This window comes from Conger conger, chromosome 6 (genome assembly GCF_963514075.1).
Source record: "Conger conger chromosome 6, fConCon1.1, whole genome shotgun sequence".
Taxonomy (NCBI): Eukaryota; Metazoa; Chordata; class Actinopteri; order Anguilliformes; family Congridae; genus Conger; species Conger conger.
Window position 1 is genome coordinate 12569909 of NC_083765.1, and position 24221 is coordinate 12594129.

Genomic DNA, 24221 nt, shown 5'->3' on the forward strand with positions numbered 1-24221 from the left:
GTACTATACTGTCCAATAAAGCTGAAAAAGAAATTATCAGTGATGGTGTGATTGTTGGAATTAAAAGCTGCATACTCTCAGCCCTCCATAGCATATAGTTGGCCCTCATGAGCCACGCTGACAAACAGATTGTGGGTTCCCCACCCTGTTTGGGAACCCCTGCCTTAGAATGCACTCTCAGATATGGGTTCCCACTGCGAGGAAATGGATGGGGACCGGTTCAGTCATGTGGAGTAGAGTTATGCCCTTCCAAAAATATCACACAAACCTGTTTATTTCCCAATCTCCAAGCTTTGAAAACATTCTAGACAGCAAAAATAGACCAACTAAAATTATTATTTGTGCGGTTATTTCTGTGGATAGCCAGATGTATGGCTATTTATTCAGCTCTCCTTTACCTTAAAAACAAACAGATCTGTCCGGAAGAAGCGCAAAGGTGGGTATTCACTTCCAAAGAAAATAATCATGCAATAACAATAAACAGGCCTGCCGTTGTCCACTACACACAATGCGCTTGTGTTTGTTGTTGGAGACTTTTAAAAAGCACTTTTGTGTGTTGCCCTTTGAACAGGACATTGGCGTGGGAGGGTAAATACAGCATGTGGGGATTTCTTATGTAAAAAAAAAGAGAACTCATGCAATGCATGCAATAATAAATTGAAAATAATAAAACATGATTGACCGCCCCTTCTTGTCGTTCAGATTAGGCCCCAGCCCCTCCGGTCCTCCGCACTGGATTTACGGCGCCATTAATTATAGGCTGGTCCAGATCGCTGAATTACAGGCAGGGCAGCACACACCGCACCATTTCACTTCACTCCATGCAGTCACACAGAACCTTCCAGAATACTGAGAACTCCACGGCAACAGAAACAGAAATCTGACTGGGGCGCATAAAGCATTACTGATTACATCTTCTGGAAAGAATGTCACAGAAGAACTGGTGCCGACTCTATACTGAAGGTGCAATGCTGTATCAGAACGAGCAGAGGGAACATTATTTTGAAACTCTTATTAAATCCCAGTCATTCACGACTCAAGCAGTGTCTCAACCCCAGGACTATAACAGAATGGGGGCTCATCCCCTCGACATGGTCAGGTGCACCTACCAAACCCTGGAGACTGCGCAGGCCTGGCTGGCTGTGTCTTTCCCTCCCTCACTAAATGGAGAACTACACTATAAACCAACATGAAAATATCATCCAGGAATGTATGGACTCAGTGAAGTACAGGGCTGCAGATAGCACGATGTACTACACATTGCAGAAACACATTTCTAATGATAAATATGTGAGTCACCAGCTCTCTGGTTCATTTACTTTACCAAGCTGCTCTGAGGACTACATTTCCACTGAATGTACACCCTCACTCACTCTCTCACTCACCCCTCCTCACTCACTCTCTCACTCACTCACCCTCTCACTCTCTCCCTCTCACACTCTTCCTCACTCTCTCCCTCTCACTCACCCTCTCACTCACTCTTTCACTCACCCCTACTCACCCTCTCCCTCTCACTCACCCTCTCACACTCTTCCTCATTCTCTCCCTCTCACCCCTCTCTCACTCACCCCTCCTCACTCTGTTCCTCTCACTCACCCTCTCACACTCTCCCTCACTCCCTCACTCACCCTCACACTCTTCCTAATTCTCTCCCTCTCACTCCCTCTCTCACCCTCTCACACACTCTTCCTCATTCTCTCCCTCTCACCCCTCTCACTCACCCCTCCTCACTCTGTTCCTCTCACTCACTCTCTCACACACTCACCCTCCTCACTCTCTCACCCATTTATTAATTAAAATAGAAATTAGAGATATTGCACACATGACAAAAAACAGTGTAACCATTTCAATTAACTAAACCAATTGTTTTAAAATGTGTTTTCTTTCACATTACCTCCTCAAGACAGATTCTGGGATATCGCCCAACTTCACTCAGAACTCGTGAGAGCAATGCAAGCAGCAGTGGTCAAAAGAGTGTGTGTAAGACCCCTGTTAGCTGTGGTATAATATTAAATCTCTGGCCCAGAGGAATGGCAGACAAAGACAAAAAGAGCGAGAACAATTTGTTCATACCACTGTCCACAAAATCACTCAAAGAATCTTGTCAGTGCAGGCTGCAGTAGAAAGGATTTCTAGTAATGCTATTGCCAAGAAAGATGATCCCAGGTCAGCCAGAAATTATTTATTCAGTTCACAGTTTGGCTGAAATGAAATTTACCAGATATAATTTACCTGACTCATACATTCAACTGTGTTTCTGCCTTTGTTGGCTGGCCTCTATGTTATTGTGATTACGTCAGTCTAAATTACACCTATTGTGCCGGCCTTTACCACTGAATTTCAAAAGACCTCAGTCTAATTTGAATCATTTCCATAATTCATAAGTACACCTATTTTTATGCTTACATTGCTTTAGGACAGGAGAAAAATGGTCACGATTCAAGGTTGAATGCACAACATCATGCATGATAAAGGGGCTCTTGTAAGTGGGTGACGGTGATAATGACGCACTCAATATTACTGCTGTAGGGCCACAGTGAGACCACACAAGATACCTAGTATATACACTACCTCCGCAGTACACATCCACTACCACTGCAGTACACATCCACTATCACTGCAGTACACATCCATTACCACTGCAGTACACATCCATTATCACTGCAGTACACATCCATTATCACTGCAGTACACATCCATTACCACAGCAGTACACATCCATTATCACTGCAGTACACACCCATTATCACTGCAGTACACATCCATTATCGCTGCAGTACACATCCATTATCACTGCAGTACACATCCATTATCACTGTAGTACACATCCATTATCACTGCGGTGCACATCCACGACCACTGCAGTACATATCCACTATCACTGCAACACACATCCACTATCACTGCAGTACACATCCATTATCACTGCAGTACACATCCATTACCACTGCAGTACACATCCACTATCACTGTAGTACACACATTATCACAGTAGTGCACGCACCATCACCGCAGTACACATCCACATCCTGCTTCACTCAGAACTGCACTTCATCTGGAAAGAAGGAATAACCCAGGGGTCACTGCCCATCATACACGTATGTGCACATGCACACATATGAGGTCCTACATTTCTCTTGCAACACAACTTCCCTTTGCAAGTAAAATTGTATTATTCCAATCATCACTATTTATGCAACCTCTCCACACAAAAAGAGATATGACTAAGGCCACAAAGTCCAAGATCACCAGTCGAGGGAACTGATCACAATCATATTGCATCTCCAGGGTGATGTCACATTCTACAGTGGATGTTAAGACCCTAACTAACATCTGGACTTTGCTCAATTTGTTTATAAGATGGCACATTGCGGTTACAAATCACTGAGACAACAAGTTATGGCTGAACTTACCGACCAGGCAATTAGCATTCTAGCCACATGTCATGTTAATCCATCATACGCCATAGCCACATGAAAGTACAGTTGACTGAAGAAAACCATGTAATGGTTTAAGCTGACTGCAATTAGCTAGCTAGTGAATTCTAAATTGTTGTATACTGTGCATTACATTATTGGCATTTGGCAGACGCTCTTATCCAGAGCGACGTACAGTTGATTAGACTAAGCAGGAGACAATCTTCCCCTGGAGCAATGCAGGGCCTCAAGGGCCCAACGGCTGTGCGGATCTTATTGTGGCTACACTGGGGATCGAACCGGCAACCTTCTGGGTCTCAGTCATGTACCTTAACCACTACGCTACAGGCCGCCCTTGCATTGCAGAGCAGGAGTCAGCTAGGCAGCTGTGGTAATATGTGGTCTTTAGATCTGGCTCCCTTCTATCAAAGATCATACTGAAGACCTTCAGGACAAAAATATGATTCACTTGCAGGTTCCCACAATCATGTAATTCATACTTAGCCTGAAAGCTGTAACTAAGTGATTATATGTCATGGAAGCCACCAAAGTCATGGCCTCAATTACCTTCATTTGGGAGGTCGATTAGAATTTGATTTTCATGGCCTCTCCAGGGCAGTTTCTATTGGTAAGAATATAATACAACAAAACAGAACCATATAGCCTCCATATAGCCAACTGATTGTTTCCTCAGTATCAGTATCAGTGTGCAGTTGTTCCTGTTTTATTTTTCAGCTACACAGGTGTTATGATGACTGGCTAAAATATGAGCCAAATATGGAGCCCAACTGTTCACTTCAGACAATATGTTGCTAACGGCTTATTTGAACACACAAAGCCGATTCCCACTGTCATAGAGACACCATGGTTAATGTATAATATCTATTTGTTGATTCTTTCTAAAGTGGAAGCCAAAACATTCTTATTTGAAGCCATATAGCTGGATAGATAATGCTGTAAAATACAAATGTAGACTAAATTAATTCATTGTTCACTTTAATTTTTTACTAAATCACTGATTGCAAGCTCTCACAAACCAAGTAATTGGAATAAGGTTGAGATAATTATTAGGAATCAGTATCATTTACATGGGTCTTTCCATTAATTCACACATTTCATACAGATTCATATCAAATACTTTAAAAGACATAATACAATCAACGAGCGACATTATAATAATAAAAAGACAAGTGAATGTCATGTAGGCTATAGATAAAACGCAATGACACGAAATTCTCGGTCTGTAAAGCGGAAAGGTTCTGCATTGGAGGTGAAAACAGACCTCCCTCCTTTATATTTGAACTATAGAACTATAAGCTACAGTTTATCACAAGTGCAATTAATTTCCACTGAATTATGTAATTATGTAGGCCAAAACAGTGGTATCCCTACGTCCTGTAATGTTAAAACTGTCAAATGCAGCTATTACAAGCTAACGGTCATATCGAAATGTATATTGTGCAGCAATTAAAATTGATTCGATTGGGTACAGATAAAATGGAAGGCTATTTTTTCAACAAAGAAGTAGCCCAGTAGTCTATATGAGAATTTCGCTACAATATGGAGAGACACTATCAGTTATCAGTGGCACCGCGTGAGCCAATCCCCATGAGGAAAATACGCAAATGTACGCATTCGTCGTAGAAAATGATACTGTTAATTACAGTTTGGAGATGACCATGACTCTTCCTGAAACCATGTATAGGCTACGATCGTGCTAGCTAAATAAACCCAGTTAATAGCCTACACCCAACCACGACGGATTCGGAAGAACGACCGTCCCCGGCAACGGAAATAATTAACACTAGATTTCCTTTACGCGATTCACGAACAAGAAGAAACCACCGACCTTTAAAATCTAATTTGTAAAATGTATAAACTCACCTCCTTTTCCGCTGTTACTTGATTGCGTTATGCTAATTTCCATATGAGACTCGGCACCCCAAAATAAATGCTGTTTTAGGTATGTTTACAAAGCATGGGAAGGCGAGCTACTGTACGGGGGTTGACAGCAGTGGTCAGCTCAGCTGCGCGGCGTTTATTGTGCCGTTAGAATTCCAGCGCAGAAAAAAAAACCCACAAATAGCAATGACAACAATAATTTTCCCTTGTGTGCGGGACACTGTGGTTGGTTTAGACCGGAGAGATAAGCAATCTGCATTTACAGGGTTTTAGTGATCCAGGAAAACAGAAGGTGCACTTTAGCACTAAAAATGAACTAAGGATGAGGTCATGCTTTTGAAAAAAAAAAAACCTAAAGCTAACGTCACCTTCAACCAATCGGAGCTGGTGGCTCAGGGATACGGTGACGTCACCCTGCCGAGTCCATAGATTAAAGGGACAGAGGGCTGCCGCAGCGAGAATAGTGGAATGGTCGAGGATATCCATTTTGCGCTGCGTTATGCAGTGCCCGACAACGCAGCAAAACGTGCTGTGCCTGAATGCAACAGAAGCCATGCAGCCGCTCACGAATTTAGGCATCAACTTCCTTATTTTCTTTAAAGCCTCACGCGATTTCGTTTTCAAATGTCATTCATATTTTCGCTCACCACGCCTTCATTTTTCTGTCATACCTCTTTTTTCTCGTCATGTGACGCTCGTATTTCATGTGTACATGTGTATATTTGATTTGTAAAATATTGTTAGCGACCAATATCTGAAATGAAATGCGAAAGGAAATGTGTGCTACATTAGGGGAGGTCACTGACATGATGCACATTTACCATGCAGACCGACCCAGCGATCACAGATCCCTATCTAAGGTTCTTGCCTTCTGTAGTAATAGTATTCTGTAGAATAGTACTGTATATCTAATTAGCCAGCCCCCTTAATGTAAAATCAGCAGTGTTGCATCAGCCATTGTGTATAAGCAATGCCTTTGCTGACTGGACCTCAAAACAGGACTTCCTGTGAAAACCGTGGCTGCAGGTGAAAGTTGCAAACATGCTGTGCAGTCACTTGAGAATGGAAGAACAAGAAAAGGTGATATCTGACGAGTCAGAGATCCAGTCTGACTTTAATGGACTTTATATAGTTAAAGAAATGGTGTATTTTTATTTATTTCAAATCTCACAATGTTGAGGAAAAAGTTTGTTTTGGAGAGGTTTTGGTTTGTAATTGAAATTTATTTTTAGGTTTTGTCATTTAAATTTAATGAGAAAGCACAGCAGTTAGAATTATTGGCAAAATTGAATATGGGTTTAACTGTGCCAGTTTGAAAATGAAAACAATGTCTAATAATAATAATGAAATATAGGTGCAAGAATGTTGGTCTGGGGGCCAACATTAAGAGAGCAAGGAGCCTTTGCTTATGGTTCTACAACAGAATTGTATGTATAGCCACTTGAATATTCATCTTTAAATATGAAATACTTTATTGCTGATGCAGTAAAATGTGCTAGCATTATTTGAGAAAATGTTTTGCACTGCCAGTAGGTGTGAGTGGGCTGTCTTCTTACTTTAAATGGTCTGTCTTAATTCAGACCTTGAGTCCTCTCTCAATGAAGAATGATACACTATGTGCATTAAATGTATATTTGTTTATTTGGGTTGATATATCGCCGTCCTCAGTGTTGCGCCACATTATCTCTGGTGACTTTGCTGAGCCGATGAGTTTGTCTCACCTTAAAAATGCGTTAAATTTACGAAGATACATTTTTCTTCAAGCACTCATGTCCTGGATCTTTCAAGGCCTCATTAACCAATTATGTTACAGATAATTCTGCAAGAATATGGGGTGTCATGTGATACAGTGTCTAAATCATGGCATTGTATCTGCAGCACAGGAAATATGCCACTGTGCAGGGTCTGCTGTATTAGTTTATCCAATAGGGGAGTGATAATTATTTATCAGAGGTGATAATTATTCATAAACTTTCTGTCTGCCGAAGGGGGAGAGGAATGCACTTGAAAGTATACATTCTAGTCATCTAATTTTCTAATATTTTAGTTTAAAGAACATCCTGAAAAGGTTTCTAAAAAGAAAACACTGACCCCTGATGGGATGTTTTAGCATTGCACCCCAGAGCCTGTCAGAATCCAGTCCTGGATCCATTGGTTTTGGTCTTGTTCCACACCAGATTTTCATTTACCGTAATTTGTTGACTGGCAAAACAAATCACAGACCTGTTTCTCAAGGCCATCATTGATAAATCATGACAGACTGTACATTCTTTTGAAATTTGCTTTTATTATGATACAAAACACAATTCATATCCATTACCAAAGTAAAAAGAAAGGAAAATACCATAGACATTATGACTATGTTTGCTGATTAGACAGGTCAAAACATGTATCATAGATTTAGCTGACTTAATAAGCATCACCATTAACCATTTAGTCAGGATAAACAAAACATATTAACCAAAGGCAACATTAAACTAACATGATGTAAGCCACCAGAGAGCATTTCGTTTTACAAAACAACAATATTTAAGACACAAAATAATTTGTATAGCTGCCTCTGAATATGAAAATATATGTATTTCTAAAATTAATGTTGTCTTTGTCATTAATTCATAATCAATGTAACACTGCAGTTAATGAAAAGAGATTAAATCAATATCACCTTTACTCAGTAGCATATCAATATCATCAGAATCACCCAAATGCTGCCAGCCCTGTGGATAGTAAAGGGTATTGAAAGGAACACTTTCAATGCAGTCCATGTTTCACATTTGTGGGAAAAAAGCAAAGAAAGAATCAAAAGAGAAAAGCTGACAGAAAGTATACATTCTGTACGTTTGTGAAGTTTGGTTTCTGTTCCCTATAGTAGGGATCTGTGAATGAGTGCTGTGTATGAGACTGCTCCCTCTGCTCAAAATGCATCTTCCTTCAGAACACAGGAACACCTGTGCAAAGCTGCGATGTAGGGGGCTAGCTGATCCCTATGTTGTAGCCCAAACAAAGCGTATTCTTGTCATGGACACTGGGGAAGAGGCACAACAGGAAGTAACATTACACATGTTTGCCTTGTAATAAGATTACATTTTATATTTTGAAAAATTGAAATTGGGCCTTATTAAAATACAAAATAATTACTTCAGAGGGTTTATTTATCTGCACATTTTGCAGGGATGTCCCTGGACTCATTGAGTTCATTACTAGTCTGTGACATTGTGAGACTACTATTCCATTGACCTAGGTGAAACTAGTGTTAGTTCAGACCATAATTAACTAGAGTACTGGTTAATCGACGTTGATAAACAGTATATAAACAGTGTATGACTCATCATTTTGATTATGGTTTCAATAAGACTTGTAAAGCTTGTCAGAAGATGCCCAGAAATGCAACGACATGCTTTGCAGGGCTCTGTTTACTTTACTGTATTACTCTCCTTTGCAGCATAATTAATTCCGTTACCATGGTTACTCAAAATGTCAGGAAAAAAATGAATGGGGTTAGAATGAGCCTGAAACCATTAGGAAATGAGCAGACAAATAAACCACATCTGTATCAGTAGTGCTAATGGTATCCAAGCAACTGTATGATTACAAGCATTTTAGGCCAAACAATAAATAAGAGCAATATTAATGAGGAGACTTTATACAGACAGCCCAGATAAGCACAAGGAGACAGGATTTGAGATACATTCCATCTTTGTCTTTATGGGTAAAACTCCAGGAATCCGCCCAAGGGATGATATCAAAAAGTTCTCATAAAACTATTTTGCAGTACAAATGTAAAATGTATAAAAAAGATTTAGGAGAGAGCATGATAAAACTGTTACAAAAAAGCAGAATGAGCAATCACTGGCTGTGGCTGAGGACCAGTCACGATTCTATACATGCAGTTCTTTAAAGTCAACGCAGGGAAGCATCTAAGAAAAAGGAAAAGTTACCAATACTAAGATAGTCCTCCTTTCTGCTGTTCATAATACTGTGGGTGGACCAATTCTACCTGTTTAAGTACCATGCATTAGCTTCTCATACATGTATTATACTGTTAAAAAGCAATTAGCATATATACTGTAGGAGGAACACATTTATAGCAATACCTAATTCTATGTGTGGAATATATCTATATTTTTATGTTCCATTCATTTGCTATATGATTCCACCATACACCAACACCATACATTAGAATTATTTTACTCTGAAGATGAATGTCTTTTTCTAGAAAAGGAGATGCGATGGAATTAATTTTACTTTTAGACCGTGTCTTGCTAAACATACAGTAGACGGTAATACAGTGATCCATTACTAAAAGTCTCTGTATTAGACTGCCCCGTGCTAAACATGAGCATGTAGCACTCCTTTTTCCCCATACTAAACACCTCTCTTCTATCACACAATATGCTGTCCTTCACTAAACACGTGTGTGTTACTCTTTATAGAGTCCGCACATTTCCTGTGAGCACAAGGACACGCAGCGCATCATCAGGACTGCTGGTGCTGGCACGAGGTAAACCTCCTGAATATCTCAAAATCTAGAATATGTCTAGAAAATGGCAGAGTGTTGTTAACTGTTAAACTGTGCCTCCATTGAGCACTGCCAATATTACTGACAATATTCCAGTGAGCTTTAGATTCTACCCAAAATCATTCTAGAAATGTTCATACGATTAGGAAGGAATCAGATCTAAAGAGGATCTACTATTAGCAATGGATTTTACATTTGTTGTATTCTTTATAATTTCACAAGCAGTCACTTGTCGAGCCTGATTAGGCTGGTATTATGATGTGAGGTAAGTCTGCTCAAATTCAGGGGGTGTGCCATTCATGAAGCAATGGTCAGTTTTGTATGTTGGGCTCCTGGTGGAGGGGAGGAGGTGATTCAATCCAACTCAACTGCTGACCTATGAAATAATGCTCTCAATGTCTTGCTAGGGCCAATCAGATTGCTGGAAACCAATTTCAAGAGCGACTTCCCTTTCCAGATCTTCGAGAGAGACTATGCCTGGCATTGGGCTAATCACGACGTTTGACTTAATACATTCAACATTCCACGGAATGTGCCGTCCTTGACCAACTTATACACTCTCCACACACAATATGTACCACTGGGCAATTAATTAACAATGAAGAAAAAAGAAACAAAAGTGTGTTCATGGTGTAGAATCGTGGTTTTTGAATAATTGCAGCCACACCACCAGCACAGGCGAGAGAGATGTAGGGGCGTGTGTGATTTGGGACTGTGTGACAGAGGACATGCTAAGAGGGGCACTAAAAGGACAGGTGTGTTAGAAGGGCACTAAACGGACAGGTGTGTTACAGGGGCACTAAAAGGACAGGTGTGTTAGAAGGGCACTAAAAGGACAGGTGTGTTAGAAGGGCACTAAAAGGACAGGTGTGTTACAGGGGCACTAAAAGGACAGGTGTGTTAGAAGGGCACTAAAAGGACAGGTGTGTTAGAAGGGCACTAAAAGGACAGGTGTGTTAGAAGGGCACTAAAATGACTAAAAGGCACATTAGTGCCACGCCCTCTTCAGTCTGAACTGAATAGCTCATCTCCCCTTCTGTTAACAGTATGTGCACTGTGCTGATCAGTGCTGAAGTCCCTCCCTTCCCCCAGCAAGGAATTCAATCAACGCTTCTTGAAGTAGCTTAAACAATTAACTTTAGGGGGAATACAGTACTGTAGAAAATATATAGAAAATTAAATTTTAACACAGAGCATCTTTGGCTGAGTATGTAAACATCTGTATTATCTTATGAAGTATGAACAAATTCTGCTTCAGAAACAGCAGACTTGCCAGTATTTGGGATAATGTAATTATGCCAAACCAGGCTGACACTGTAATTTTTGTAATAGTTACAAAAGTTACAGTTTAGCTTGCAAGTAATATAATTAAGTAATATGGAATAAATAAAAGCTACACGCAATCAGAATTTCAGACCTGGCATGGGGGAGGGTGGTGGTGTGGCCAAACCTAAACTAAAAGTTTTAAGAATATGTGTTTCTGTGTGAAGGATCTGCCATTAGGAACAATGTGTTCAGAGATTTTGTCAGCATGCTGAAGATGAGGCGGAGAAGCCACACATCACAGGAAACACAAAAGTGGTGGTGACACGGGGTCACACAGAGGTCCGGACTTAACTTCCGCATCTCCTCATGCAGACAGAAAATGAACCCAGCGAATCAGCTCTGCTGCGCGAGAGAACGTCTGCCTGAACCAAGACTACCATCTCATTTTACTATAAATTACACACCCAACAGCAAATTGACACACTGCTGACTTGGAACAAAGTCTGAACCAAGATAATTAAACAAGACAAAGATATATGACCTCTAATAACACAGAAGGCATTGCAATAATCAGCAATCCCCCTCCCCACGAATGATGTCTTCCGTTTTATACTCCGAGCAGAGATGGGGGCAGGCTGATATTTACATGAGAGTAACAGTAGTTGGATAAACAGTGTAGCGGCATTGTGATCTCTTAAAAAGCGAGATGCAGCATCTTGAATATTCAATGAACAAAAGATAAATAAATAAATAAATAAATAAATAATTAAAGCAAGCATGTACAGTACAGCACATGCATGCATTATCTCTTTACTGGCGGGGAAACGGGCTTCGTAGGGCCTCCATTGCCCCATGGAGACTGGGCTGTGGAACAGATGTTAGTGTTTCAGTGACCATGCAGGGACAGGAGGTGCACTCTTCCACCAGACATGGCCAGTGACCCCAGATCTAAACACGCTGTTCCTGTCCCCAAGCAGACCAAGAGGCACCCCCCCCCCCCAACCCCCAACCCCTCCCCCCCAAATGACTCATCAGTATGGCTGATTTCAAGCGTTCCTGATTGTCCGACTCTTATCTATTCCATCAATAGAACATGCAGCATATCACATGGTCTGCACCCCTTCAACTGAGAGAGTTAGGGAGTATGAATATTAGGGCATATCACATCTGACAGGGCATTCAGGAAATGAGCCTGACCGGTAAGTCATTTAGAGATAAAACAAAAACCCCAAAAAAACAACTGCAACCGGTGGATGGTTAGAATACAGAGGGCACCCATACTTTTGCTCTGACAAAGATTGTTATAACTGAAGGTAAATGTACACTGAGCAAAGCTGGTGCTCAATGGTGCCCCCTGGTGTAGAACAGAAAGGACATACACTGAGTAAGGCCATTTCGTATAAAGTCATGTGCTCGGTTAACCTTTCCCTTGAGACCCATGTTGCTGGAGAGTGTTGACACTAAAAGAGTCAGTTCTTAGTGGCAGCGGCAGGAGACATGGGGACCCTGACCTTACAGACATTCTGTTGACAGAAGTGGAGACATCCCTGGAGCTCTCTTCTGCTACTGGGACTTATAGCTTCTCACCCTAGTGATATCTGCTGCCTCTAGAACTCCACATCCCAGAGATCTCTGCTGCTGCCGTTGCTGCTTGCGCCGCCACTGCTGCTGCTAGAACATCTGTGCTGCACCTAGAACTCTAAAGCACAGAGATCTCCGCTGTTTCTCAATGTCCAAGTATCCTAGACATTTCTTCTGTTTCTTGAACTCCGTACCCTAGTGATATATGCTGCTTCTAGAACTCCATATCCCAGTGATCTCTGCTGCTGCTGCTGCTGCTGCTGCTCCTGCTGCTGTTGCTGCTGCTGCTGCTGTCGCTGCTAGAACTCCACATCCTAGACATCTGTGCTGTACCCAGAACTCTAGAGCCCAGAGATCTTTGCTGTTCCTGTGGGACCCCAGCTGGTAGTTATGGATCACTGGTCTAAAGAGGGTCCCTTAATCATTATTCCGTCCGAAGCCACAGTGTGGCTCCACATATTGTTCACGTTGTACCGCATAAAACACACTGTACCGCATAAAAAGGGCAATGTAAGTAGACATCAAGTGAAAAAGAACATGATCTGAGCAAAAAAATATTGTTTTATACCGGAAAATACAATTAAATTCCACATCTCATAAATGATTATTTTCCCAGTTTTAATTAAATTGATTACATTTCGTCAAATCTTTTATTGTTTTGCGTCCAATGCACATTACCCTTTTTTGAGTCTCATGTACGTTATATGCACACCCTCTCTCTCACAAACACACACACACACACACACACACGCACGCACGCACACACACACACACACACACACACACACACACACACACACACACACAAACACACACAATGAATGACAGATTTGAAGGGAACTTCCTTCTTTAGGCTGTTGTGTTTGTGGTCCTTGTGTGCTGAATGGCACAGTAGTATAAATGAAACTTTGAGACATGGTCCCCAATGTGCCTCTCGCGTAAACACCCAACCCAAAGACCACTGACCCCTCCAGTTAACCTTTCCCAGGGATTTTCAGGGAAACATCTCCAAAGTGTGGGTGGCAATCAAGATCTTTGCTTCCTTGATTTTCATCATTAGAAAGAAAGGTTCAAAGACAAAGACTAATGCTGAGATCTCACTGGGTAGAAATGTCCATCCGCTCCTGAAAATCAAGACCTCGGATCCATGGGGAGGGAACGGGACTGGTAAAGCTGCAGCCTGGCGCGGAGCTGCTCCAGGACTGGTAACGCTGCAGCCTGGCACGGAGCTGCTCCAGGACTGGTAACGCTGTAGCCTGGCGCGGAGCTGCTCCAGGACTGGTAACGCTGCAGCCTGGCACGGAGCTGCTCCAGGACTGGTAACGCTGTAGCCTGGCGCGGAGCTGCTCCAGGACTGGTAACGCTGCAGCCTGGCATGGAGCTGCTCCAGGACTGGTAACGCTGCAGACTGGCGCGGAGTTGCCCCAGGACGGCACTGGCAGTCACTGGTCCACTTGCATTCCAGTCCAACTGGACGCCCATTTTGTGCTTTAACTGGGGAGTCGTGGAGACCTCAGCGGACAGAGGGCTTCAGGGCAGATGGGGAACGGCTTGCGGGGATGGCTTTGGCTCTGGAGGGGTTCAGAGAGCTCAGGCTATGATGGAGTATGGAGAGACTCACAACCTGGGTTATGAAGACGGGGCAGACGCTTCTCTTGTTAATTGTGTTTTGTTAGTCGTGGGAGGGGTGTAGGGCAATTCCTATTCTTCTACAGGACGGGAGAGCTGTCGATCATAGAGGCTAAGGACATGATGTACAAACTGGTACTGCTCTGCCGTCTGGATCATGCCTCCCCTGGAAAGGCCAAAAATATCAAATAAACACGCTGTGCAGGGGTGCGTATACAGTACACATCAAACTGTGTGGAATCTACCACAAACCTGCATTCAGTTGAATAACTACTATGAACTGGGAGTGCTAAATTGGTGTTGTATGCTGTATTTATTTACTGGCTAGATATCTATGTGAGTGCAGGGCATTGGTTACCGCATCAAACACCAAATACAGCTGACCATGTTTTAGTCTTGTGTCCCGTACCAGGCGTTTATCACTTTTGGGCACCGTGCACAAAATGGTTCCAAAAGAAAATCTGTGATTCCACAGAAGAACCCTATTGAGCTTTCACACTTCCCACCTGTGATAGAGGGCTCATTAAAGAGCTAAAAAGGGAAGCCTTTTCTCTGAGACTGCATGGGGCACTGGCTAATGAACTTCCTGCCCCATACCCTGCCTGGCAGGCGGAGCTTACCTGTCCAATCGCAGCTGGCAGGTGGTCTTCAGGATGTCGACCACGCCCTCCTTCTTCAGCTGTTCGCAAAGGATGGTGGTGGCAATGAAGCACCCTGTCCGACCAATCCCAGCGCTGCAGGGCCAAAGAGAGGATAGGGGCTGAGGTGAGAATTTCCGAATTTACAACTCACGACAGCAGGAAGCTGTCTTTAAAGCTGTCTTAAGGCAACACTCAACAGACAGTCACTGGGGCTAAGAGTACAGGGGTCCCTGTTGGGTGTCATTCATTAGCGCTATGGCGACGCTGTGATAAAACAGAGAATATTCTACATTAAAGAATAATTGTTTAGCAATTTTTTTTAGCAATTGTTTATGAAGAGCTTCACATAAAACGTTTTGTGTGGGAGGAACCTAGCTCAAAAATAAGGCAGTTAAACTGGCCAATGGTTTATGACCTATGAATGAATTTCAGAGTCCCTGACATGCTACCCATGCCAGTCACTGGTGGGAAAGTGGGTGGGGCTAACCTGCAGTGGACAATGACAGGCCCACTCCAGGGCGGGGCCTGCAGCCACGCCTCCTCCACATCCTGCACCAGCTCCAGCAGGGGCGGGGCCTTGTCTGGGGTCTTCTGGTCCGGCCAGGAAGTGTACCAATACTGCCTGAGGCTACGTTCCTCCCCCTCACACTGTTACATAGACACGCCCATACACACGCACACACACGCACACACACACACACACACACACACACAAACATACACACACACAAGTATGCATTCACACACACACACACACACACACACACAAACATACACACACAAGCATGCAAACACATGCACAATACATGCACACCCACAGCAAACACAGACACACAGAAGTAGATACATGTGAAAAAAGTCCCTTGGTTCACAAGGTAGAAGTTATTTTGATCCAAACAGTTTCTTCGCTTACGTCTGCAGCACTGTTGCAGTGGGCGTTGTTGTCTAGGCAACTAACGCCCTCTGAAAGTGCAAAGGAGTGCTGCACTGTAAGAGAAGAACATATTTGCTACACAGTCTGCTTCCTTTCACTTTAGACATATACTCCTATGAGTATAAACACAAGCAAAAGCAAAGCCTTCCCGTGGACACACAGCAGCAATGTCAGTTCCCGTGTGAACGGGGCTTTGGTTAGGTCACACTAACCAAACATTTCACGCTAGGCGGCCTGTGGCTAAGGTGCATGACTGGGACCCACAACGGTGGTCACTGTGAACATAGGCGTATTTCACGCACCTTTACGGTGAAGATCCGAAGGCTGTAGTCATCCGCTTGGATGACCTGGTTGACGGTGATTTCGATGTCCTCATAGGTCACACAGTCCTCCGGCCAGTACTCCGTGCATTTCTGTGCGGAACACAAACAACCTGAACACTACACCCAACTCCAGCAAGGAGTAACAGGCAAATACTGCATGGAAAAGTGTATGCAACCGCTGAAGATGACCAACAAACACTGCCTCTGGAACAGTCTGTAATATGTTTTTTACTTTTACCTTTAAAAAACATTCAACGTGTTTAAAAGCATGAAGGGGTTTAGTCCAGTAGAAAAAAAAGTTCAAAGTAAATATGATGTTAACAAGAAGACCAGGCTTTCCTGAGAAATTCTACACAAGGCTACAATATTATTTATCTAGCTGTGCTATATTGTATTGCGTGCCACATATGTATATTTGAACCTTGTAAGGGGTTTGCTGAATTAGACCACCATGGTGGTTTTCCTACAGTAATATAATAAATCATACAAAAACACTCATACTCAAATCTTCAAAAAGGGAATGCAAGGAGAAATTTGAGACATACAGGTACATAGAAAAATATACACTCATTGAGCACTTTATTAGGAACATTTTTACTTTATTACACCTACTTATTCATGCGATTAACAAATAAGCGAATTGTGTAGCAGCAGTGCAAAAAATGTGATCTAAGTGACTTTGACCGTGGAATGATTGTTGGTGCCAGACAGGGTGATTTGAGTATCTCAGAAACTGCTGATCTCCTGGGATTTTCACGCACACTAGTCCCTAGAGTTTACAAAGAATGGTGCAATAAAACAAAAGAAAATCTAGCGAGCCGACAGAAACACCTTGTTAATGAGAGACGTCAGAGGAGAATGATCAAAGCAGACAGGAAGCCGACAGTAATGCAAATGCAAATAACCACACATTACAACAGCGGTTTGCAGAAGAGCTTCTCCGAACACACAAGGCATCATAACTGGATAGTGGATAGGTTACAGCAGCAGAAGTCTAAAAAATAAGTCTAATAAATTCCTAATAAAGTGCTCACTGATTGTATGTAAGTTCACAAATTAGCTTGCTGGATGGACAAAATTGAAAATAAAATGTGCAAAAGCCATGGCTGTAGAAAGACTGAAGACATCCACCCTACAAGAGCACAACTCTTACCTCTATTAAAACCCCTAAATCACAAACAGAGATAATGATACTGCAGCCTGTGGACCAAGGATACTGTTTTCCTCATTTAGACCCAAGGGATGTATGCTTTTCAGATAAATATATCATCCAGGCTTCACACTGGGAGTAGACGCTGTGCCACATCTGTGACTTACAAGTAAACATTTCATATCAGACCACAAGTGTTTATGTTTCATTGATATGTCAGTGTAAATCAATGCGCATTCAGAGTTGAATACATGTGATACCAGTATACACTACATTATTCAAGTCACAGTTATGTAGTGGCATAATGCCAACACTGCTAATGGAATACTCCATTTGTAACAACTGCAGTAAAAAAATACAAGTATAGAAAACGTATTGATCCCAAACAATATGCATAATTACGGCAGGAATAAAAGCCCAGGGCATCATGAAAACATTTTTTGGGAGGACCCTTAACTGGATCTGCAATCGTTCTTAATAACACATCTACTGATATTTATAAATGCGAAATAACCATCAATAATGTTGTTTGGTGGTTATTGTCAGAAATGTAACCATCCTCATTTGACAAAAAAGAGAAAATAATTACCCGCGTTACCATTTACCAGGAACTGTCAGAGTGACCTCAGCTTCAGAGATCTCGAGAAGAAAGTGAATGAAAAAGTGCATGTCCCAGGACTCGATACGAACAGGTCTCAGAGAGAGGGCATCACAAACCGTAGAAGTCTGAGAGACAGCAGGCCCTAACCTCATTCTTCTCCTCGATGTTGGTGATCATGACGATGATGGATGACTGCTCCTGCCACACCATCCTCCAGAAGTCACTGATGGTGTTGACTGTGGGGCCCTGCGTAGCGATGTAGGCCTTCTCCTGCCCGTTGTACCCCTGCAATGAGCAGCACCACAGCACCAGGCCTTCATTAGCCTCAGCATTACACTTATACAAGATTAATCTACGAGAGTTCAGCTTATTATCTATGTGGTCACTTCCAGCACTTAGAAGTGTTCTTTCCTTGAGGGTTTGCAGTGCACTTGTCCCTGGTTATGTTTACAGCAGTACTCTGTAGGGATGTGAACCTACAAAAAAGCTCAGGTCCTGAGCCATTGTACCACACGGGACCTGAACCGTGTCTGTCCACCACAAAGCCGTAATCTTAGAGACAGAGAATACCCACCCTCATGTAATTAGCATTAATGTAGGTTCTGAGGAAGTCATCCTCGTCTGCAGCTTTAAGGCAAACTCTGCTGTGCGTATCTGAAATGCAGAGGGAGCGTCAGTTATTCTGAGGATCAATCCTTCTCACATTTCACCCGTGCAGCGCTTGACCTCCAGCCTGCCCGCAGTCTCTGCCTACGCCCCGCTTTTCTTCGACCTGCGCGTGCAGCATGCTGAGGCAAACGTGTCCGTGCCACAAATACTCACTCGGAAGGATGGTTTTGTATCGATTCTTCCTCACCAGTCCGGGAAAGTTGTATTCCTTGGGGTCCACAAAGTTCATTGGAGTCTCCTGTTAATGCAACAAAATATACTGCTGTGCATTCATCAAAGCTGGCGGGAGTGCATTAAGAAATGCTGCCACCAGTGGAGTGCACCATCAGTCTATGAAGTACACTGGGGTTCATCAATCAACCCTGATCTTATTCCCAATTCAGATCATATAGTTACATCATATGAAAGCACATCCCTTTAAAACCACAAAGTAAAATTACACATATGGTTCTATTTCTGTTGGGTGTAACCTACCAACCACAAATTTCCGTTGAGTGCAACCAACCAAATTTAGTAAAAGTGTAATAATCCTACTTCCTTTGTTGTGTGTATCCTTAGTGCTAATATAAAAATGAAATAACCAATTTGGCATTTTACATTTTCTTTGTCATGAGAGTATCACCCTTTGACAGCAATTGGGATTTTTTGGGAATTTCAGCCAGGATATGCTTCTTTACTATCAGTTACATGATTAAAAAATCACCTCTGCCTGGGGATCACTACCTGCATGCTCTGTTCTATGGCTCTCTGAAGAGCTCATGGGTAAGACTGGTCACAGATAAAACTGGTCATGGGTAAGACTTTTTATGGATAAGACTGGTCATGGGTAAGCTTGGTAATGGATAAGACTGGTTATGGGTAAGTCTATTTATGGATAAGACTGGTCATGGATAAAGCTGGTTATGAATAATCCTGGTCATAGATAAGACTCATTATGAATAAGCCTGGTCATAGATAAGACTCATTATGGATAAGGCTGGTTTTGGATAAGACTCATTTTGGATAAGGCTGATTATGGATAAGTCTGGTTACAGATGAAGCTGGTCATGAATAGATCTAGCTGAGGGAAGGCCTTAGGGCCACAGAGTGGAGACTCACGTAAAACTCAGCCTGCACTGCAGCATCATCCAGGGCACGGCTGTGCAGCTGGGCCGCTGTCAGCACATTGGAGGCCGTCTGTAGGTACTCCCGTGACGACTGTTCCCGTGGCGACAACATGGAGGCGTACGGCTCCGTGCAGCCAGGTGTGCACATGTCCAGTGTCAGAGACACGTTGGAGCCCCTCCTAAGAGACACATAAACACACATTTTCATATGTGCAGTGTGGGAGGAAAGTTACACAAATAAACTTTGCATTGGCAATGCATTTTCATTACTCATCAAAGGTATGTAAAGCAAGGTGCATAATGGTTGCACTGTACATGCATGCTTGTTGGTGCGGTGTTGTCGATGGGTGCGTGCGTGTCTGCCTCGGTGTAGACACCTTGCCTGACCTTTCCTGCAGCCCCACTGGCTTGACGGTGAGCGAGGTGGGGTCGGTCTCCGCCTTCATGTCCATGAAGCAGTCAAAGACCGGGGTCTCCGGCACGGGGTCCAGGTCGTAGAACTCGTCCTGTTTGCCATCGGTCCACTCAGAGTAGGTGAAGGACGGTTGGCGGCTCATGGACTGCCGGCGGTCGTCGGCGTAGACAGGGATGCTCCCAGGAGCCAGTGTCCTCAGACAGTACAGCACCTGAGACCAGGAAGCATCAGCCATCACCAATCACACAATAGCTCAGGTGATAAGAGCAGTCGTCTGGCAGTCGGTGGGTTGCTGATTCGAATCCCACCCTGGGTGTGACGAAGTGTTCTTGAGCAAGACACCTAACCCCCAAATGCTCCTGACGAGCTGGTTGGTACCTTGCATGGCAGCCAATTGCCGTTGGTGTGTGAGTGCGTGTATGAATGGGTGAATGACAAGCATCAGTTGTACAGCGCTTTGGATAAAGGCGCTATATAAAAATGCCAACCAACAATCCAGACTGGCAGGCCATACAATGAAGGACTTTTTAAAAGGCCTCCATTTGAGAATAAAATCATGCAAATCGCTTATAAAGGCTTGAAAATGGAATTCAATAATAGTAATAATCATAATACTTATTATAGTAATATAATAATTCATATAATTACTCATAATATTAATAATCAAATTGCACTTGGATATTAGTTGACAGTTTTGAACCCTGGCGTGTCAGGCTCAGTAGTGGAGAAGGAATGGGCGAAACCCAGGTATGTGTGTACTTAACCAATAGGCATGGAACCAGATTGCCCTAATCCCCACTCCCTGACTGAGCACTACCACGTCCTGTAAGACGTTTCAGTCATACTTTCCTGGGAGGAAACACCACCCACCCCAATGCCCAGGATGACGATGCCAAGGAAGAGGGTGGCCAGCAGGGGGCACAAGCTCTCCATCTTCCACAGCTCCTTCTGCATGGACTGGGATGACTGGCAGACAGACAGCAAGAAAGAAGAAAGAGAGGGAAGAGAGAGAGAGACAGAGAGAGAGAGAGAGAGAGAGAGAGAGGTGAGGAGGGAGAGGGACAGCAGATTTGAGAGAGAACAGGCGCACAGACAGAGGGAGGTATAAGAAGGGAGGAGAGAATTGTTTAGGATATGTCACTGGTCTCTCCTTTGAGCACATGGTGAGTGAGCAGGAGGGAATACTGCATGTGTGAACATCACAATGCAACACTGACATAATGAATTTGTAAACGCTTACTTCCAACCAAAGAAGTCGGCACACACACAAGGTCGTGTTTTAAGAAACAAGTTGAATATTTTCAGCCTTCTCTTTGCTGACAGCAATACCTGCACTCGATGGTGCATCTGCTTTCATTTTGATACACAAGATTTTGTATCAAAACTACTATTTCTTCTCCAGACAGTCACTCCATCACACACCCCCATAGCTATCTGTCTTCATGCAAGAATTTGAGGAAGTTATTTTGTACAAAGTAACCTCTAATGTACAATATAGGGCAAAATGGTTTATGTATATATGGTTAAGTCAAAAAGCAATCAGTAAACTCAGTAATCCATCCATCCATCCATCCATTATCTGAACCCGCTTATCCTGAACAGGGTCGCAGGGGGGCTGGAGCCTATCCCAGCATACATTGGGCGAAAGGCAGGAATACACCCTGGACGGGTCGCCAGTCCATCACAGGGCACACACACCATTCACTCACACACTCATACCTACGGGCAATTTAGACTCTCCAATCAGCCTAACATGCATGTCTTTGGACTGTGGGAGGAAACCGGAGTACCCGGAGGAAACCCACGCAGACACGGGGAGAACATGCAAACTCCGCACAGAGAGGCCCCGGCCGACGGGGAACCCAGGACCTCCTTGCTGTGAGGCGGCAGTGCTACCCACTGCACCATCCGTGCCGCCCTCAGTAATCCAGTGATCCAAAAAAGGTATCAATGCTGTATGACAGCCAAAACAATTCCAACAAGATCATTCGATTCTGGCTTCCATGAATACCAGAGGGTTATTACACATTTGTGATGATGGAAGTGAGGTTCCACCCAGACAATGAAGCCTCTTTGAGATTGTGAAAGGTGCCACATAAATGTCATGTACTCTTGCTGTTAATGGTGCAATGCAACACAGATGCTGTGTCTGTGGCGTGATCTCCCCCTGCACGTACACCGAAGCAGATTGAACAGTGACTCATCACCGAAGATACCATTCCTGCCAATTTGCATTTGGCCAGTTTTGGTCAACATATCGGTTTACCCAGGCAAGGATACAGTTGTGTACAGTACTAGAGGCTACTACATCATGGGGCTACTGTCTCGCTCTACCGGTACTGGTCTGGAAGAGAAGATGCCGGTAATGTGAGCATAGAAGGGATGTTGAGGACTTAGTTATACATATGTGTGGTGTTGTTCAGCTTTCCTGGTAGCTGGACTCATGCAATAGCTGCAGGCTGATATTGTGACAATTTATGTGAACAAAAATGTCATAATATAAAGGTAATTCTGCAGTTTGACATTTCTGCTGTCGCAACCCTGTAACCTGTGACATCCCCAACCATAACCCTAAGTGTTTGAACTGAAGCCGCTGACACGGAACAGGGCCCTGTTAAGCACTGTTTGACGTGTGAATGCGGCAGTAGTGCAGTATATAAATATATCCGCATACAAACCTCTTCCTCATGTGAATTATATGCCCCCAGTGGTGACAGCATGTACTGCATGAGGTCCAAGACTTTATGGGCAGCAGGGAAAGCTCCATACCCATTCATCATGTACAGGACCCAAACTCCCTGTGTAAGACCACCATGAGACATATTACACACAGTGACAGAGCAATACAGACATGTTTACATGATGCTGTGCTATAACCAAAAAGGTTACTGTTGGCTCTTTAAAACCCTCTTTAATTAAACTATTTGAAAATGTACACAGATAGGGTTGATAAAAGTAGGATATAAAACCATATACACATTTTTTTAAACATATAATCTGCCATAAAGTGCAGCCTCGTTGCTCATTTAGAGTGAAGGTGAAGGAGGCTGCTGTGTCTCCTACCATGATCTGTGAGAGGACACAGAGGCTGAGGAAGCAGCCAGCCGTCACCCCCGCCCTCCACAGCCTCTCCCACCACGCGCCTTGGACCGCCTGCAGGGCATTCTGGGAAGGCTCATCACCCCTCCCCCACTCCTCCTGCGGTTCCATCGGGGTGGGCACCCCCGCCACTGAGTTCTGAGTCATCACCCCGCCGCAATCCAATAAGCTACCCAGCAAGCCTCAGCACCTGCCACAGGTGGGGAAAGGAGAGACACAGATTTGTTTTATTATCTCTAAACTCATTTAAAAAGTGGATGAGGAGCACACTTTATTAGGTAGACCTGTACACCAGCTTGTTAATGCAAATATTTAATCAGCCAATCATATGGCAGCAAATAAATGCATAAAAGCATGCAGACATCAAGAGGTTCAGCCGTTTTTCAGATGAAATGTCAGAATGGGGAAAGAAATGTGATCCAAATGACTTTGACTGTAAAATGATTGTTGGTGCCAGACCGGGTGGTTTGAATATCTCAGAAACTGCTGATCTCCTGGCATTTTCACACACAATAGTCTCTAGAGTTTGCAGAGAATAGTTCGGGAAAAAAGTGAAAAGAGTGGTCAAAGCTGACAGGAAGTAATGCAAATAACCACACTATCAGGTCTCTAGAACAAGCCAACCCAGTCACAATAATCCAGCAGGCAAAGAGTTTGAGTCTTTATTTCGTTAGGGCGAGTCAAACAGGCGAGGGTCAATAGCCAGCAAACAGATTCAGTGGGGATGAGGCAATTCGCAATACAGAGGCCAGGCAATGGGTCAAAACTCCAGCAAACAGGTACAACACGGATAATCCAAATCGTAGTCGTGGGCACAGGCGAACAGTTGATAACAGACGGGCTAAGCAGACAAAAACAGAATCCGAAAACAAAAGTCAATAACAGGTCGATAAACTACGGTTCAAAATCAAACAGACGGGAAAATCAAAACGTGAAGTCGGGGATGAAACAGGTCGTAACAGATATCAAT

The 24221-nt window shown here is 43.3% G+C and overlaps 2 protein-coding genes across 2 annotated transcripts in view; both read right to left on the reverse strand.

Annotated features, from left to right (window-relative positions):
• Window positions 1-5601, reverse strand: part of LOC133131233 (dual specificity protein phosphatase 8-like) — a 53112-nt gene extending 47511 nt beyond the window's left edge. Inside the window, exon 1 of the mRNA XM_061246486.1 lies at window positions 5301-5601. The gene's annotated coding sequence lies outside the window, so the exon portion shown is untranslated. The remainder of the gene's footprint in view (window positions 1-5300) is intronic.
• Window positions 5602-14143: 8542 nt separating this feature from the next.
• ptpn5 (protein tyrosine phosphatase non-receptor type 5) lies at window positions 14144-23398 on the reverse strand. The gene is made up of 12 exons (XM_061245242.1): window positions 23216-23398; window positions 22831-22950; window positions 21023-21118; window positions 20125-20363; window positions 19730-19916; window positions 18785-18869; window positions 18537-18616; window positions 18110-18247; window positions 16191-16301; window positions 15442-15602; window positions 14934-15047; window positions 14144-14479 (listed from the first exon to the last, which is right to left on the reverse strand). Exons 1-12 carry the CDS (start codon window positions 23396-23398, stop codon window positions 14386-14388), a joined length of 1608 nt encoding a protein of 535 aa, XP_061101226.1. The 3' UTR covers window positions 14144-14385.
• Between the last annotated feature and the right edge of the window lie 823 nt (window positions 23399-24221).

Coding starts and splice junctions, on each gene's coding strand:
- ptpn5 (XM_061245242.1), bottom strand. CDS start 23,398: ATGACTCAGAACTCAGTGGCGGGGGTGCCCACCCCGATGGAACCGCAG. Junction 20,364..21,022: donor TCGTCATCCTGGGCATTGGG/GTGGGTGGTGTT, acceptor TCCTGGTCTCAG/GTGCTGTACTGTCTGAGGAC. Junction 18,617..18,784: donor ATACAAAACCATCCTTCCGA/GTGAGTATTTGT, acceptor TCTGCATTTCAG/ATACGCACAGCAGAGTTTGC.